This window comes from Rana temporaria, chromosome 5 (genome assembly GCF_905171775.1).
Source record: "Rana temporaria chromosome 5, aRanTem1.1, whole genome shotgun sequence".
Classification (NCBI taxonomy): domain Eukaryota; kingdom Metazoa; phylum Chordata; class Amphibia; order Anura; family Ranidae; genus Rana; species Rana temporaria.
Window position 1 is genome coordinate 309809485 of NC_053493.1, and position 15580 is coordinate 309825064.

General features: G+C 41.2%; 1 protein-coding gene across 1 annotated transcript in view; it reads left to right on the forward strand.

Moving 5' to 3' along the window:
- LOC120940946 (desmoglein-3-like) overlaps positions 1–15580 on the forward strand; it is an 86259-nt gene that overhangs the window by 39726 nt on the left and 30953 nt on the right. Inside the window, exons 5-7 of the mRNA XM_040354105.1 lie at positions 2900–3044; positions 4834–5000; positions 9611–9745. Of these exons, the coding sequence (XP_040210039.1) occupies positions 2900–3044; positions 4834–5000; positions 9611–9745 (447 nt within the window). The remainder of the gene's footprint in view (positions 1–2899; positions 3045–4833; positions 5001–9610; positions 9746–15580) is intronic.

Sequence of the window (15580 nt, forward strand, 5' to 3'; positions counted from 1 at the left end):
GTGAGAAAAAAATTGTGATAAGAAAAAAAAGTAAAAATTGACAAAAAATTGACAACTATACTGTACTGTCCTGACATTTTAGGGCCTCAAGAAATTAGATAGGCCGTCAGTACATCAGGATTGATAAATTTTCAAAGATATATGCCATAGATTGTAGACTCTATAACTTTCACACAGACTAAATAACATACACTGTCTTGGATTATTTTTACCAAAGAAATGTAGCAGTGTACATTTAGGCCTAAATGTATGAAGAAAGATTATTTATTTGCAACATTTTATAATAGAAACTAACAAATACATGTTTTTTTTTTTCAACATTTTCTGTATTTTTTCATTTATATAGCGAAAATAAAAATAAATCAGTGATGACTAAATACCACGAAAAGAAAGCTCTATTTGTGTGAAAAAAAATTATATAAATTATTATATCAACAGCGTTGCATGACCGAGTCATTTGTGCAGAACGATAATGCGCTAAGTGTATATTAAATAAAATAACACAGATGATCCGTGAGAGACAGCAGCACTCAATAAAATGTAAACATCATACAAAAAAAATCTAAATCAATGTGTTGCTATGTCAAAACTGTTTACATGAAACTGCATATAATCCATCTATTACATGAAAATTAAAAAAGATGAAGGAAAATAATAGTCCAAAAATCCCAACTAAACATCCATAACATGAACTTGAAAGTGTGTTGATTCAATATTCAATCAGTGAAGACACCCTGTGCTCCCCACAGGATAGATAGGGCAAATATAGCCTAGCCTAGAGGCTAAAGGCTAGAGGCTAGGCAAGGAGCAGCGGTGACGTCTGAGCAGCGATGTCATTTTTAGAACCTCGATGTGACTTACGTCCATTCCTATTCACGGACAACTTACGCAAAAAAAAAAATTCAAATTTCGACGCGGGAACGACGGCCATACTTTAACATGGCATGTCTATCTATACGCCCCAAAATAGCATCTTTAACTTTACGCCGGAAAAAGCCGACTACAGACGACGTAAGAGAATGCTACGACCGCGTGTACGTTCGTGGATCGACGGAAATAGCTAATTTGCATACCCGACGCTGAAAACGACGCAAACTCCACCCAGCGGGCGCCGAAGTATTGCATCTAAGATCCGAAGGCATATGAAGCCGTACGCCTGTCGGATCTTACCCAAATGCCGTCGTATCTTGGTTTGAGAATACAAACTAAAGATACGACGCAGGAAATTTGAAAGTACACCGGCGTATCAGTAGATACGCCGGTGTACTTATTCTGTGAATCTGCCCCTGTGTGTCTGGACTCCGGAGTTCCCTTGATTGTTGATAGCTGTGGGGGGATACACCTATGGAATCCAACCAAGTAGGCTGAACAGCTGATGCGGTTATACCCTTAGTGAGGGGTGAATCCTCACTAATGCGCATATAGAGCTTGGAAGGTCTTAATATCTGGTAAGCAGATATATTTGCCCTATTTATCCTGTGGGGAGCGCTGGGTGTCTTCAATGATTTAATATTATCAACACACTTTCAAGTTCACGTTTTGGATGTTTAGTTGGGATTTTTGGACTATTATTTTCCTTCTTCATCTTTTTTTCATTTTCATGCAATAGATGGACTGTGTGCACTTTCATGTAAACAAGTTTGAAAAGCGCAACACATGGATTTTGATAACCGAATAATTGCCGGTTAAAGTAGCATAATAATGAATAGCCAAAAACACCCTGGTCATGAAAGGGATACAACCTTCCGAAGGTCAAATGGTTAATGAGAAGAAGCCTGGTCAGCCACACCTATCTGTATTACAAGCCTGTGTGAGGACACTTGTGATAAGAATATTACTCTATCCTAGTGTTTTTCAACTCCAGTCCTCAAGGCTCCCCAACAGGCCATGTATTCAGGATTTCCCTCAGATAAAAAAGCTGTGGTAATTACTAAGGCAGTGAAAATGATCAAATCACCTGTGCAAAATAATGGAAAGCCTGAAAACATGACTTGTTGGGGTGCCTTGAGGACTGGAGTTGAGAAACGCTGCTCTATCCCAACACAAAGCACAGATGAGGGAATTTTTTTTTTTTTTTTTTAAGCATTGCCAGTCAGGGAACAGTCACCAATTATAACATGCAAGTTCAGGATTATAAAGCAAAAGAAAAAGGTATGAGATATCAAGCAGGCTTAAACTGTGCTGCCCTATAAGCAAAGGGTTTAATGCTCTCACAAAGATGTTGCTTGGGACTAAAATCTCACTGAAAGTTACATGTCAAGACTGACATTTCATATATTAGGCCTCATCCGTACAGTACTGAATTACAAAGAGCATCCAACAGGGCCCAATGCTGGATCCCTCCACTGAAACAATAGGCAGCTGCTGCAGAGAGAGCTCAAACTACAGTTTCCTATTTTAAGGAATGTTGAGAATTAGCTCAGGGGCTGCCTTCTAGGGGCGACATGGAAAGTGGTTCCAACCTTGTCCTATGATCCTTGTGTGTTTTTTGTTAATACTAAAAGAAATGTGTACCTCCTTCTAAGAAAAATAGTTCCCTGGTTGTCTAAAAATGTCAGCATACTTATTCTAATTCAGTGCCTCAAAGCACTGAAGCCATAGGATCACCTTAAAAATCAGGTGACTACTATTTTCAGAAGTAGAGGTCTGCAATGGTGACCTCCGTATCCTTTCTCTACAGCTTTGTTTACCATTTTTAACTTTGTTCAAAGATGCAAAATCAACATCTCTGTACTGTTCCATCAGTGTCCATGCTACCAACTGTGGTTAAATGGTATTGCTTGTGAAAATGCAGCAATAATTTAAGTGTATGTTTCAAAATAATAATGTTCTGTTTGGTTTAACTGCTAGATTAAGTGATTAAAATTACAGCTAAATTTATATACTAATGTTTACCTAGTTAACAGTCCATGCTGTGACCGCAAGTGGCCAAGAAGTAGAAAAGCCCCTAAAGATGACTGTCAAAATTCAAGATATTAATGACAATCCACCAATATTCGGGCAAGCTATATTTGCTGGTTCAGTGGAAGAGAGAAGCCAAGCAAGTAAGAGTCGCATGTTTTATATATAATTAGCCATTTAGGACAAATTTGATTAAAATGTGTTTGGTGGACCATACCATACATTACTTTTAGTCTTGTTGCTGCTGTTCAATTTTTAGATTTGGTTTAAAAGCTTGATAGCTGATACTTACCTTCCATGTGCTCCCCTGTTGCTCTGTTCATTTTTTTCAAGTCTAATCCCTATGAGCTCCATGTCAGAGGTTACACAGGGATTATGATATTCCCCCCTGCCCCATGGGACAGTTTTTGCTCCTTGAGCAATGGACCATTGCACTGCATCCAAGAGATAAAGGGGTCAATTCACAATGGTTTACCGCATGTGATAAGGGTATCACATAATCTGCATAAATTATTGCATCCAGTAAAGTCCAATTCACAAAAAAAATGATTATACAGTATTTACCAAAAAATAAAAATGTGGTGGTAAATATCGCATTGAAAAGCTCTTAAGTCCAATTCACAAAGAGACCAAAGAGTAAAAAATCATGTGATAATTAACACCAGGGTTTTGCTGGCGGTATCACATGCGATATTTGTAAAAAAAAAACTGGAAGTCGAGGGACCCCACACAGCTTTTTGACAAATATCTGGTTGCTAAGTAGCGGGCCGGGAAGCCGGCCACCGTGTCCTTAACAATGAGTGACTCATCAACAGGTGACCGATAAATGTACAAAAAAAAAAAGCCGACAATTGATTTAAAAAAAAAAACAGCAAGGGGTCCCCCCCCAGTCCATACCAGGCCATTCATGTCTGGTATGGATTTTAAGAGAAACCCCACGCCTGAATTGAAAAAAAAAATCGGCATTGGGTCCCCCCCAAAATCCATACCACACCCTTGTCTGAGCATGCAGACTGTCAGGTCAAGAAGTGAGCATACCAGGCCACATGCCCTCAACATGGGGAAGTTGATGGGGACAAAGGCCCCGTCCCGACAACCCTGGCCGGTGGTTGGTGGGGTCTGCGGGTGGGGGGCTTATCAAAATCTGGAAGACCCCTTTAACAAGGTACAAAGAACATAAAAACACACACACAGTTTTTGACAAGACCTTTATTAAAAAAAAAAAAAAACAGTGTCCCCCGATGTAAATCCCCCCAGTTCATACCAGGCCCTTCGTCATGGGACCCCATGCCGAAGGGCCTGGTATGAACTGGGAGGGGGGGGGCATGCTGTTTTTTTTATTTTTTAATTGTCTGCTTTTCTTCTTACATTCATTGTTGAGGATGTGGCGGCCGACTTCCTGGCCAACTCCTTAGCAACCAGCATTGCCAAAAAACAGCCTGGGGGTCCCCATTAAATATTACCGCTAAATTAAACAGATGCATTTGGTATTTAACGGTAAATTCATGTATTTTACCGCATCTTTTTTGGCCGTTACTAAACTCTTAGTAAATCGACCCCAAAGTGACATAATCCACCATTCCTGAAAATACTGGGTATTTTCAAGGGCTCCAACAGATAGGTCGAGCAGTGGAGAAGTGTGGGGGCAGTGTGGGGGGAGGTATTAGGTGGGGTTTGGCCTGTCAAGACAACCAAATTTTCTTTAGGGTTAAAAATACCTGCCTATTCAAATATCAGGAAAGGAAAACAAAAAGAGAAAATCAGGGAAGTTAATGATCAAGCATTTCTAGCTAACCTATGTGAAAAATATAACCCTGATTATAATTATACATATCAATTGAAAAGCAAACTCTAATTATTGTGCTGCCTTTCTATACCTTACAGCCAAAAATATGTTTTCTGACTTGTCATTATTTTGTCTGTCCAATTTAGACACGCTGGTGATGCAACTCAGTGCTTTTGATGCCGATGAACAAAATACTGTAAATTCTCAAATCGCTTATAAAATTCTCTCTCAGAGTCCTTCGGATCCCCCAATGTTCATTATAAATCAGTACACTGGTGAAGTCTTCACAATATCAAATTTTCTCGACAGAGAGGTATATTTTTTATATATACAGTATTTTTCTCGCAAGTTTTATACTTGCCTATAGCATCTCTTATGCCCTGTACACACGATCGGTTCATCCAATGAAAACGGACCGATGGATTTTTTCATCAGATATCCGATGAAGCTGACTTTCATCAGTCTTGCCTACACACCATCAGTTAAAAATCCATTTGTGTCAGAACGCTGTGACGTAAAACACTACGACGTGCTGAGAAAAATGAAGTTCAATGCTTCCGAGCATGCGTCGACTTGATTCTGAGCATGCATGGATTTTTAACCGATGGACTTGCCCACAGACGATTGTTTTTTTCTATCGTTTTTTTAACCATCAGCTAATTTTAAAACAGGTTCTACGTTTTTTCACCGATGGGAAAAAAAACGATGGGGCCCACACACGATCGGTTCGTCCGATGAAAACGGTCCATCTGTCCGTTTTCATCAGACAAACCGATCGTGTGTACACGGCATTACACTTGAGTGCAGCTGAGAAGTCTGAACTTCTAATGTATCATATGATGAAATGCATGCAGCTGATTCTATTTAGGTATCAAAATGCATATCATGTGAGGTGGGAGGGTGCTGTGAGGAGTTTGGGGGGAGATTTGTGTTGGAAGAGAGAAATTTGGGGGAGTGCTAGGATTGGTGATTTAGGGCAGATCTGTGTTGGGAGGGGGATTAATGATTGATTGGGGGGTATTTTTGCTAGGAAGGGAAATGAGGGGGGGCATTTGTGCTGGGAGAGGAGATTTCAGCAGGAGGGGGCGTATTTGTATGCTTAGTGGGTAATTATGCAGTTTTAAGCACTTGGTAGATTGGGGGAGGGGGCGCAGTTTGGCATGTTTGCCCTGGGCTCTAGATGACCTTGTCTCGGCAAAGGTCTAGCTCATAGTATTGGCCTTGTGCAAAACATATATTATCATCATGGGATTGTGGCCACTGTGAAAAATCTAATCAAACTTTAGCTGGCAAATCTAATACAAATATTATTCTGTAAAAATAATATATATATATATATATATATATTTAAATAAATAAGAGCTAAGCCTGAAAATGCCTAAATTGTATGATTAACCTAAACTTTTAGGCCTCATGTACACTGGATGTTATGAAAACACAAGTAGCATTAGCTGTAGAAAGCTGTAGCTATGTAGTGTTTTGCAGCATTTTTGCTGTAGCATTTTTAAGCTTTTTTTTTTTTTTTTTACAAATCTATACCGCAAAAACAGCTGGAAAAACATCCAGTGTGCATGAGGCCTTAGTGTTGGGTAAGGGTTATAAGCCTTGTATTTTATTGCTTCAGATATACAGTAGATCGCCACACCCAAAGCGAGAGTCCAAATATATGTTTTATTTTATTAAAACAGTTTGATATGTTCAGCAGGGCTTAGAGCAAAAGTAAACCCAACGATTTGATAGTTTAAAAAAAAACAGTTACCATTCCCGGCATACCGGAAATGCTAGCTGTCACATTGGTTGTGCTCTCAGCCAAACTGTCAAACCATCCAAAGGCTGGTGTCATAAAGGATCACATCTGCACCATCATGGCAGTTGCAGATTAAATGGAGGCCAAGATGGCAGTGCTCACCAGGCTCTGTATGTGCAGTGCCCATTAAAATGTATTGACATTTCCAATGGAGCATAGCAACCTGTTTTAATGGAATCAAATTTGTGTTTAAAATCTCACTTTGGTTATGGCTTTGCATTCTTGTCTGGAAAAAAAAGAAGCCTAATCCTTCCCCATTCGATACAAAACTAAAAAAACAAACACATTTTGACTATACAGGCACCCTCAAGCAGTGGTACTCAGCCTGTTAAGAGCTATTGTATCTAAGGGAAGTTCCCAAAACATGGCCCGTTGGGGGTACTTGAGGACTGAGGTTGAGAACCACTGCCCTAAAGGATAACTATGTTGCATAGCTGTACGTGGCTAAAAAAATATCTAAACCCAAGAACAAAAATTTGCAGCTCATCAGTCCTTAAATGTGGTGGCTGTATTAGTTTCCTTTTTTCATTGAAAGTCCATTTTTGGGAAGCATAGAGAATACCTGTTAATCTTACATTTCTGTTGTCGTTTCCAGTAAATTGTACTAAAAACCTAAACAGTGTAATCTGCTATCCAAGCTAGGTTCTGTAAATGATAAATCCTCTGCCCTACATGTAATGGAGATGAAGAGAAGAGTCCAACTCAGGAGAGCAACCTAGGGTGATAACACTGCACCTTCATAAATACAGGCATACCCCACTTTTAAGTACACAATGAGACCAGAGCATTTATGTAAAATGAAAATGTACTTAAAGGGAAGTTCCAGACTTTTTTTATGTTTATAAAAAGTCAGCAGCTACAAAAAGTGTATCTCCTGGCTTTTAATAAACATACACTTACCTGTTCCACGGTCCAGCAAATCGCCGCCTGGAGCTTCGCTGCTCTGCCCCCCCTTCTCCGCCGGCGCCTCCATTGTAACTGTGGGCACCCGGCCGTGACAACTATCGGCTTCATGGCCGGGCACTCAATGCGCATGTGCGAACGGCGCAGCGCTCCCTGAGTGAACAGGCGGTCACCTGGGACCTGTCACGTGTCCCAGGTGATCGCCTACAGGGAGGGGCCACCAAAAGGCGATATGACATGTAAGGGGGTGAGGAGTGGTTTAAGCGAAAGTTCCACTTATGGGTGGAACTCCACTTTAACTACTTGACGGCCTCCAGGTGGCTCTAAAAATCCGGGAGGACGTCTTTTGACATCCTCCGGCCACTGGGGGCCGCGCGTCCCCGAGATGCTGATGCGCGTGCCTGGCGGCCGCGATGTCCGCCAGGTACCTACGATCGGCAATGACAGAGCAGGGACGTGGAGCTCTGTGTGTAAACACAGAGTACACATCCTGTCAGGGAGAGGAGACAGATGCTGTGTCCCTTGTACATAGGGACAAAGCATCGGTCACCTCCCCCAGTCAGTCCCCTCCCCCCACAGTAAGAATCACTCCCAGGATACACATTTAACCCCTTCCTGCCCCCTAGTGTTAACCCCTTCCCTGCCAGTCACATTTATACAGTAATCAATGCATTTTTATAGCACTGTTCGCTGTATTAATGTGAATGGTCCCAAAAATGTGTCAAAAGTGTCCGATGTGTGCGCAGCAATATCGCAGTCCTGACAAAATTTGCAGATCGCCGTATTACTAGTAAAAAAAAATAATAAAAAAAAATGTCAGAATTCTATCCCCTATTTTGTAGCCACTATAACTTTTGCGCAAACCAATCACTATACGCTTATTGTGATTTTTTTTTTACCAAAAATATGTAGAATACATATCGACCTAAACTGAGAAAAAAAATAGTTTTTTTAAAAAAAAATGGGATATTTATTATAGCAAAAAGTAAAAAATATTGTGTTTTTTTCAAAATTGTCGCTCTTTTTTTGTTTATAGCGCAAAAAAAAAACCGCAGAGGTGATCAAATACCACCAAAAGAAATCTCTATTTGTGGCAAAAAAAGGACGTCAATTTTGTTTGGGAGGCACGTCGCACGACCGCGCAATTTTAATTTAAAGCGACGCAGTGCTAAAAGCTGTAATTTCGCCTGGGCAGGAAGGGGGTATATGTGCCCAGTAAGCAAGTGGTTAAAGTGAAGCAATACCTTTTTTCACTTCTAGGGTGTAGTGGGGGTGTCAGGGGCTGTAGTGGGGGTGTCAGGGGCTGTAGTGGGGGTGTCAGGGGCATACTGGAACAGGGCGGGCTACGCTTTCAGAGCGGGCTACGCTCTCAGAGCTTCAGCTCCTTCTACTGCAGCTGTAGAATGTCTGTACAGTACTTGAGAGGCACTTTACATACACTCGCGGGTATGTCCATATTCGCGAGTGTACGTAAAGTGAGTGTACCTAAAGGGTATGCCTGTATAGTGGAGGTAATTTGGACAGAAAGTGTATTACTGGTGGAATCACCAGGTAAAAATATAGGGAAAAATAGCCTGAAAAAAGAAAATTAATGCCACATTTAAGAACGTGTAAGCTGCTGTGTATTTTTTTTTTTTTATAGATACCCTTTAATGCATGCCATGATTGTATTATGTTCTCTAATATCCTTTTTATTTTTTGACCCTTTTATACATATTTATTTTTTCTACATTTATACACAGACCAAGCTGTCACCTAAGGGGTATAGTTTATCCTATTGTATTCCCTGTCACTTTTATTGGACAGCTTGGTTTGTTAGTAAATATGAACACAAATATAAAAGAAGATATGTGAAATAATAAAAAGATATTAATAATCTAGGTATTGCCATACCATATATAAATCACAAACATTATCCATCACTGGAACCTGTAGGAACACAAGTTTTGTCGCCCAAATGAATACCCATGTGCTAACATTATCTCTGTTGCATAGAACATTTTCTTGTTTTACTGATACTATACAGGCTTAAAATTTTGTGACAGCGTAAATAAGCTTTTATGAGATGTCTGCATTATTATTTAAAAATGACAATATGTGGCCAATGGGTATGCAGGCAAATGTGTCCTCATTTCCTTATACTTAGAAAAAAGACTATAATTGTGTTTATTTTAGAAGAGCTCATGTCATTTCACTTTTCTTCTATGTTCCAGGCATATAGTACATACAGCCTTTACGTTAGCGGCTCAGACTTGAATGGGGCTGCTGGTGCACTTTCTGGGCAGTGTGGTGCTGACATCAAAATTCTAGATGTGAATGACAACTTTCCTGTACTTGAATTTGAATCGGTAAGTCGTTTTAGAAAATACATTTCCCAGGAATGCATAAAGAAAGTTAGATCATACTTTTATACTTTGCTACTCATATCACTTCCCCTAAGAGGAGCCTACATAGGAGATTACATATTTTCCCAAGCAAAAAAAAATGGTGATCATTGCAATTTTATACGTCACATGGAATCTGTGCAGCGGTTTTTCAAGCACAATTTTTTTTATTTTTACACTGTCCCTTTAATTCTTAATTTTTTTATTTCTTATATATCCCTTTCATTCCTATTACAAGGAATGTAAACATCCCTTGTAATAGATATAAGGGTGAAAGGTCCTCTTTATGGAGAGATCTGGGGTCAAAAAGACCCCAAATCTCTCCTTTACCGTTAAAAACAAAAGATCAAAAAAATTATTTTGATCTTTTGCTTTAAAAAAATATATGTTTACTTAAGTGACGTCATGGTGTCGTTCTGGTCCTCCAAGGCCATAAAGGCAATCAGAGACAATCTAGTCCAGGGGTGCCTAACCTTTTGATGAGCGAGTGCCACTTAAGCGACTTAGTAACCGGTCACGGGCCACAATGAGCGAAGCGGGTGGATGACAGGCTCGTGTCCACTCTGCATATGGAAAGAGGACACAGACACAGCTTACTCTACTTTATGGGCCCTCTGATCCAATCCGCCCAAATGGAAAGAACACGAGACCGTTTACATCGCTGCTCCATAGAGATGAATGGAGGGTTGGACTGATCGCATTAAAGTGGCCTAAGGCTGCTTTCACACTGATGTGCTGCGGTTTACCCGCACTGCGGGTGCAGCTCAGTGCACCTGTGGCTTTCCTATGGGTAAGCAGCACTTTGCCGCAGAATTCCATTATATCCTGCAGGTGTGGTGCACTTTCTGAAACTGGACCAAACCCACAGGTTAAAAACAGAGGCCCATGGCTCAATGCAGGTAATCCACAGGGGCACCACACTGACCCTGCGGACCAGTTTGAAAGCAGCCCAGTAACCACTGCAGAACAGATATGCCCATACAGTGAGGAAAATAAGTATTTGAACACTCTGCTATTTTGCAAGTTCTCCCACTTGGAAATCATGGAGGGGTCTGAAATTGTCATCGTAGGTGCATGTCCACTGTGAGAGACATAATCAAAAAAAAAAAATTCCAGAAATCACAATTTATGATTTTTTAACTATTTATTTGTATGATACAGCTGCAAATAAGTATTTGAACACCAGTCTATCAGCTAGAATTCTGACCCTCAAAGACCTGTTAGTCTGTCTTTAAAATGTCCACCTCCACTCCATTTATTATCCTAAATTAGATGCACCTGTTTGAGGTCATTAGCTGCATAAAGACACCTGTCCACCCCATACAATCAGTAAGAATCCAACTACTAACATGGCCAAGACCAAAGAGCTGTCCAAAGACACTAGAGACAAAATTGTACACCTCCACAAGGCTGGAAAGGGCTACGGGGAAATTGCCAAGCAGCTTGGTGAAAAAAGGTCCACTGTTGGAGCAATCATTAGAAAATGGAAGAAGCTAAACATGACTGTCAATCTCCCTCGGACTGGGGCTCCATGCAAAATCTCACCTCGTGGGGTCTCAATGATCCTAAGAAAGGTGAGAAATCAGTCCAGGACTACACGGGAGGAGCTGGTCAATGACCTGAAAAGAGCTGGGACCACCGTTTCCAAGGTTACTGTTGGTAATACACTAAGACGTCATGGTTTGAAATCATGCATGGCACGGAAGGTTCCCCTGCTTAAACCAGCACATGTCAAGGCCCGTCTTAAGTTTGCCAATGACCATTTGGATGATCCAGAGGAGTCATGGGAGAAAGTCATGTGGTCAGATGAGACCAAAATAGAACTTTTTGGTCATAATTCCACTAACCGTGTTTGGAGGAAGAAGAATGATGAGTACCATCCCAAGAACACCATCCCTACTGTGAAGCATGGGGGTGGTAGCATCATGCTTTGGGGGTGTTTTTCTGCACATGGGACAGGGCGACTGCACTGTATTAAGGAGAGAATGACCGGGGCCATGTATTGCGAGATTTTGGGCAACAACCTCCTTCCCTCAGTTAGAGCTTTGAAGATGGGTCGAGGCTGGGTCTTCCAACAGGAGCTCAAACTCCGTGTTTCTCAGCGACAGCCCAGAAACCTGACTGATCTAGAGAAGATCTGTGTGGAGGAGTGGGCCAAAATCCCTCCTCCAGTGTGTGCAAACCTGGTGAAAAACTACAAGAAACGTTTGACCTCTGTAATTGCAAACAAAGGCTACTGTACCAAATATTAACATTGATTTTCTTAGGTGTTCAAATACTTATTTGCAGCTGTATCATACAAATAAATAGTTAAAAAAATCATACATTGTGATTTCTGGATTTTTTTTTTTTGATTATGTCTCTCACAGTGGACATGCACCTACGATAACAATTTCAGACCCCTCCATGATTTCCAAGTGGGAGAACTTGCAAAATAGCAGGGTGTTCAAATACTTATTTTCCTCACTGTATATATACACTATGATTTTAGTAATAAATTTACCTTTAATAAGTCTTCCATTCAGGTATCACCAGCTATTGTGGCCCCAGTGCATTTGGGATTCGGCCTATGACAGGAGCCAGTGCTATACAGGAAGCATCAGCTTATGCGACTCTGCTGCTCAGCCGCTTGCTTGTGCTACCGCTGGCTTCATTCACAAAACTGATGCTCTGGGATGGCTGGTCAACAACCCGCGATCTGGGCTTGCCAACCTGCCATCCCAGAGCAGGAGGTCACGGGCCACATAAGAGGGCTCCGCGGGCCAAATGTGGCCCCCGGGTCACTGGAAAGGCAACCTCGATCTAGTCTCTCATTGTCTCTGTTACCAGCCGGAACGTCAGATAGTTTCTCGGACACGCTGGATAAAACAGTAAGCCGAAGAAACACCGGCGAGCAGCGTCCCCTCCTTTGGAAAGCAATTTAGGGGCTACTGAGCCGCTGGGATCACTTTATTGAAAGGACCAGCCGCTGGTTGAAAAAAAAAGATACCGGGGTTATGGCTAATAGACATGTGCAGACTGGAATATTTTGTTTCGTTTTTTCGTTTTCGTTTGGAAAATTAATTTATTTAGTTACTCCCGAAAATCATTTTGATTTATTTCGTTTTTCATTGGGGAATATCTTTCGTCCGAAAATCCAATAATACTTGGTTTCTGTCGAACGGTCAAAAGAATATTCGACGGAACATCGAATCTTTGTTGGTGTCTGTCTAATGGTCAAAAAATATTCGACGTAACATCGAATCTTTACGCCGAATCGTACATTTCCATTCGAATATTCCGCCTACAAGAATTCTAACATTGTATGACTAGTAATAATGTTGAATCTATTCTCTATAATGTCGAATCTATTTTCTCATAAATCGAAATCTATTCTCTGTAATGTCGAATCTATTATTTCTATAGTGTCGAATCTTTTCTCTATAATGTCGAATCTTTTCCCTATAATGTCAAATCTCTCTATATCGAATTTTTGAAAAAAACGAAAATGAAAATAAAGCATTTTTTATGTCGGATCTTTCGGTTTTCGTTTCTTGCACTTTCGTTATCGTTTGTTAAAACGATAACGAAAAAAAATGATTTTCGGACGAAAATGCATTCTAACGAAAACTAATGCACATGTCTAATGGCTAATAGCTTCAGTCATAATCCCGGTAAACCACAGGCAAACCGTAACGTATAAATGTACTGGTTTATAAAAATCATTTTTCAACATTGCATGTAGTGTATTTTTTTACTTAGCAGACAAACATTTAAATAAATAGATTTCAGACTCTATGGAAAACTGTCTGTGACAAATAAAAAGCATATTTGTTATCAACGTGCAAATAGCAATGATGTACAGTGATCATTGTCAACTCATAAGAAATTTTCAGTAAGCAGCTATTTGAGGTATGTTAGGGTACAGCATTGTGCTAATATTAGCTTTTATAAGGAATCTTTTTATTTGCTTTGCCCCTTTATATTTAGTGCAGCGCTTGTGACTCCACAGCAAAACTATAGGAACTGACAGTGCTGGCTTGTTTTTGAAAGTGCATGATCAAGGGCTGTTGTACTGGTCCTAAGCTCCCATTCTATCGAGCCACATAGCTAGGAGAATATGTGCATACCAGATACCCTAGCACTTTAAGAGTAAAATCAGATGTTAGCTGTACAGACCCAGGACAGAGGCTTTTGGAGGGGACTGAAGGGTAGCCTCTTGCCTACTGACTATGGGCCCTGGCTATTGAGGGGGCTCTATTATTGGGAGGTGTGTGCCTGGGGGACCCCTTGAGTGGTCTTGCTTCAGATTTAAGAACATGTTTCCCCAAAACACACAGACTCTGGGAACATATCTGGGGCCTCTATGCCCAAACCAGCCATGACTGCTTTAGATTGTGAGATTCAGAGTAGATGTTAACATAATCAGCTCAAATCAACCTGATAATGGGGTCTCCTGCTATAATCTGTTTAAGGTGTTATTTGTGTCTTTGCCCCATTGTGTGCCTCCTAGGTGTGCATTCCCATTGTTAATTGCGTCCCCTCTTGTTTCTGTCTGTCTGCTCTACTTTGTGTATCCAGGATTGTGGGCTTGTTGCAGAATGGTCTGGGCACCTAGGCTTGTTTAGGTGACTAGTTGTTTATTTAGCTTAATGTTTATGTTGGCTGTTCCTTAGCTATGTTAATTATATTCCTGTTTACAGTTTGCATTGTTAGGGTAATGTGATCAGGCTCACATTTTGTGTGAATTTACAATAAAGAGTTCTAGTTCCAGCTTGCACTAGTTCTAGTTCCAGTAAGCTAGTGTCGTCTAGATCTTAGGTGCTCAGCTATACCTGGTTCTGGGCCCAGACTGGAGGAAGCTGTATCTTGACGGAAGCACTCAAGCTGGGTGCTGGACGTTTCCATCACAATAGCCCTAGAGCATGCACTGTCAAAATCATTTCAGCAATGGCAGCGCCCATATTTCTGAACCAGAAGATTACGTACGGCAACAACGCTTATAAGACACCAAGCAACTGTGAAGATATGTTTTATTGCATAGATTGCCCTGTTCTGATAGACATTTGTCCTAGTTAAGCTTTTCTTCAAAATTTATTTCTAAGCATCTTTTTCCAGAAAACACATTTATTCAACCACTTCCCTACCAGACCATAGTCATATGGTCTGGTAGGGACATATGACTATGACATATGAAGTCCACAGATGGGATCTCCTGGCAGGGAAGGAGTTAACACCAGGGGCAGTCAAAGGGTTAAGTGTGTCCCTAAGGCTTACTAACTGTGTGGGGATTACTCTGACTGGGAGAACACAGAGATCCGTGTTCCTGCTTGACAGGAACACAAGATCTCTAAGTTCTCCCCTGTCAGAATGGCAATATGCCTTACATAGGCAGACCGCCATTCTGCCTCTCTGGGGAACGATCGCGGGTGGCCGGGGGACAACGTGTCCGTCGGACCCACTGATTGGCTCCCCCTCTGATCCCCAGAGGCTACTGCACGAAGCGATGTACAGGTACATAGTACCTGTACATCGGGCCGCTTGCCACAGTAAATGTGCGGAACGCGGCAGTAGTGTATTTAGGTTTTGTGCCGCCCTAGGCCTGACTAAACTTGTGCACCTCCTAATTTAAATATGACCCATCCCTTCCTGTCAAGGCCACACCCCTTGCTGTTTAAGACCCTCCCTTAACATTTCGAATGGGGACAACACTAGTTCTGAGGGCCTGGGGGGGGGGGCAATGGAGTCCCTTAATTTGCATAGATTTCCTCTCGCTTCCTGTTTGGCTATGGGGCAGGAAGTGAAGGGAAATCTCTGCAC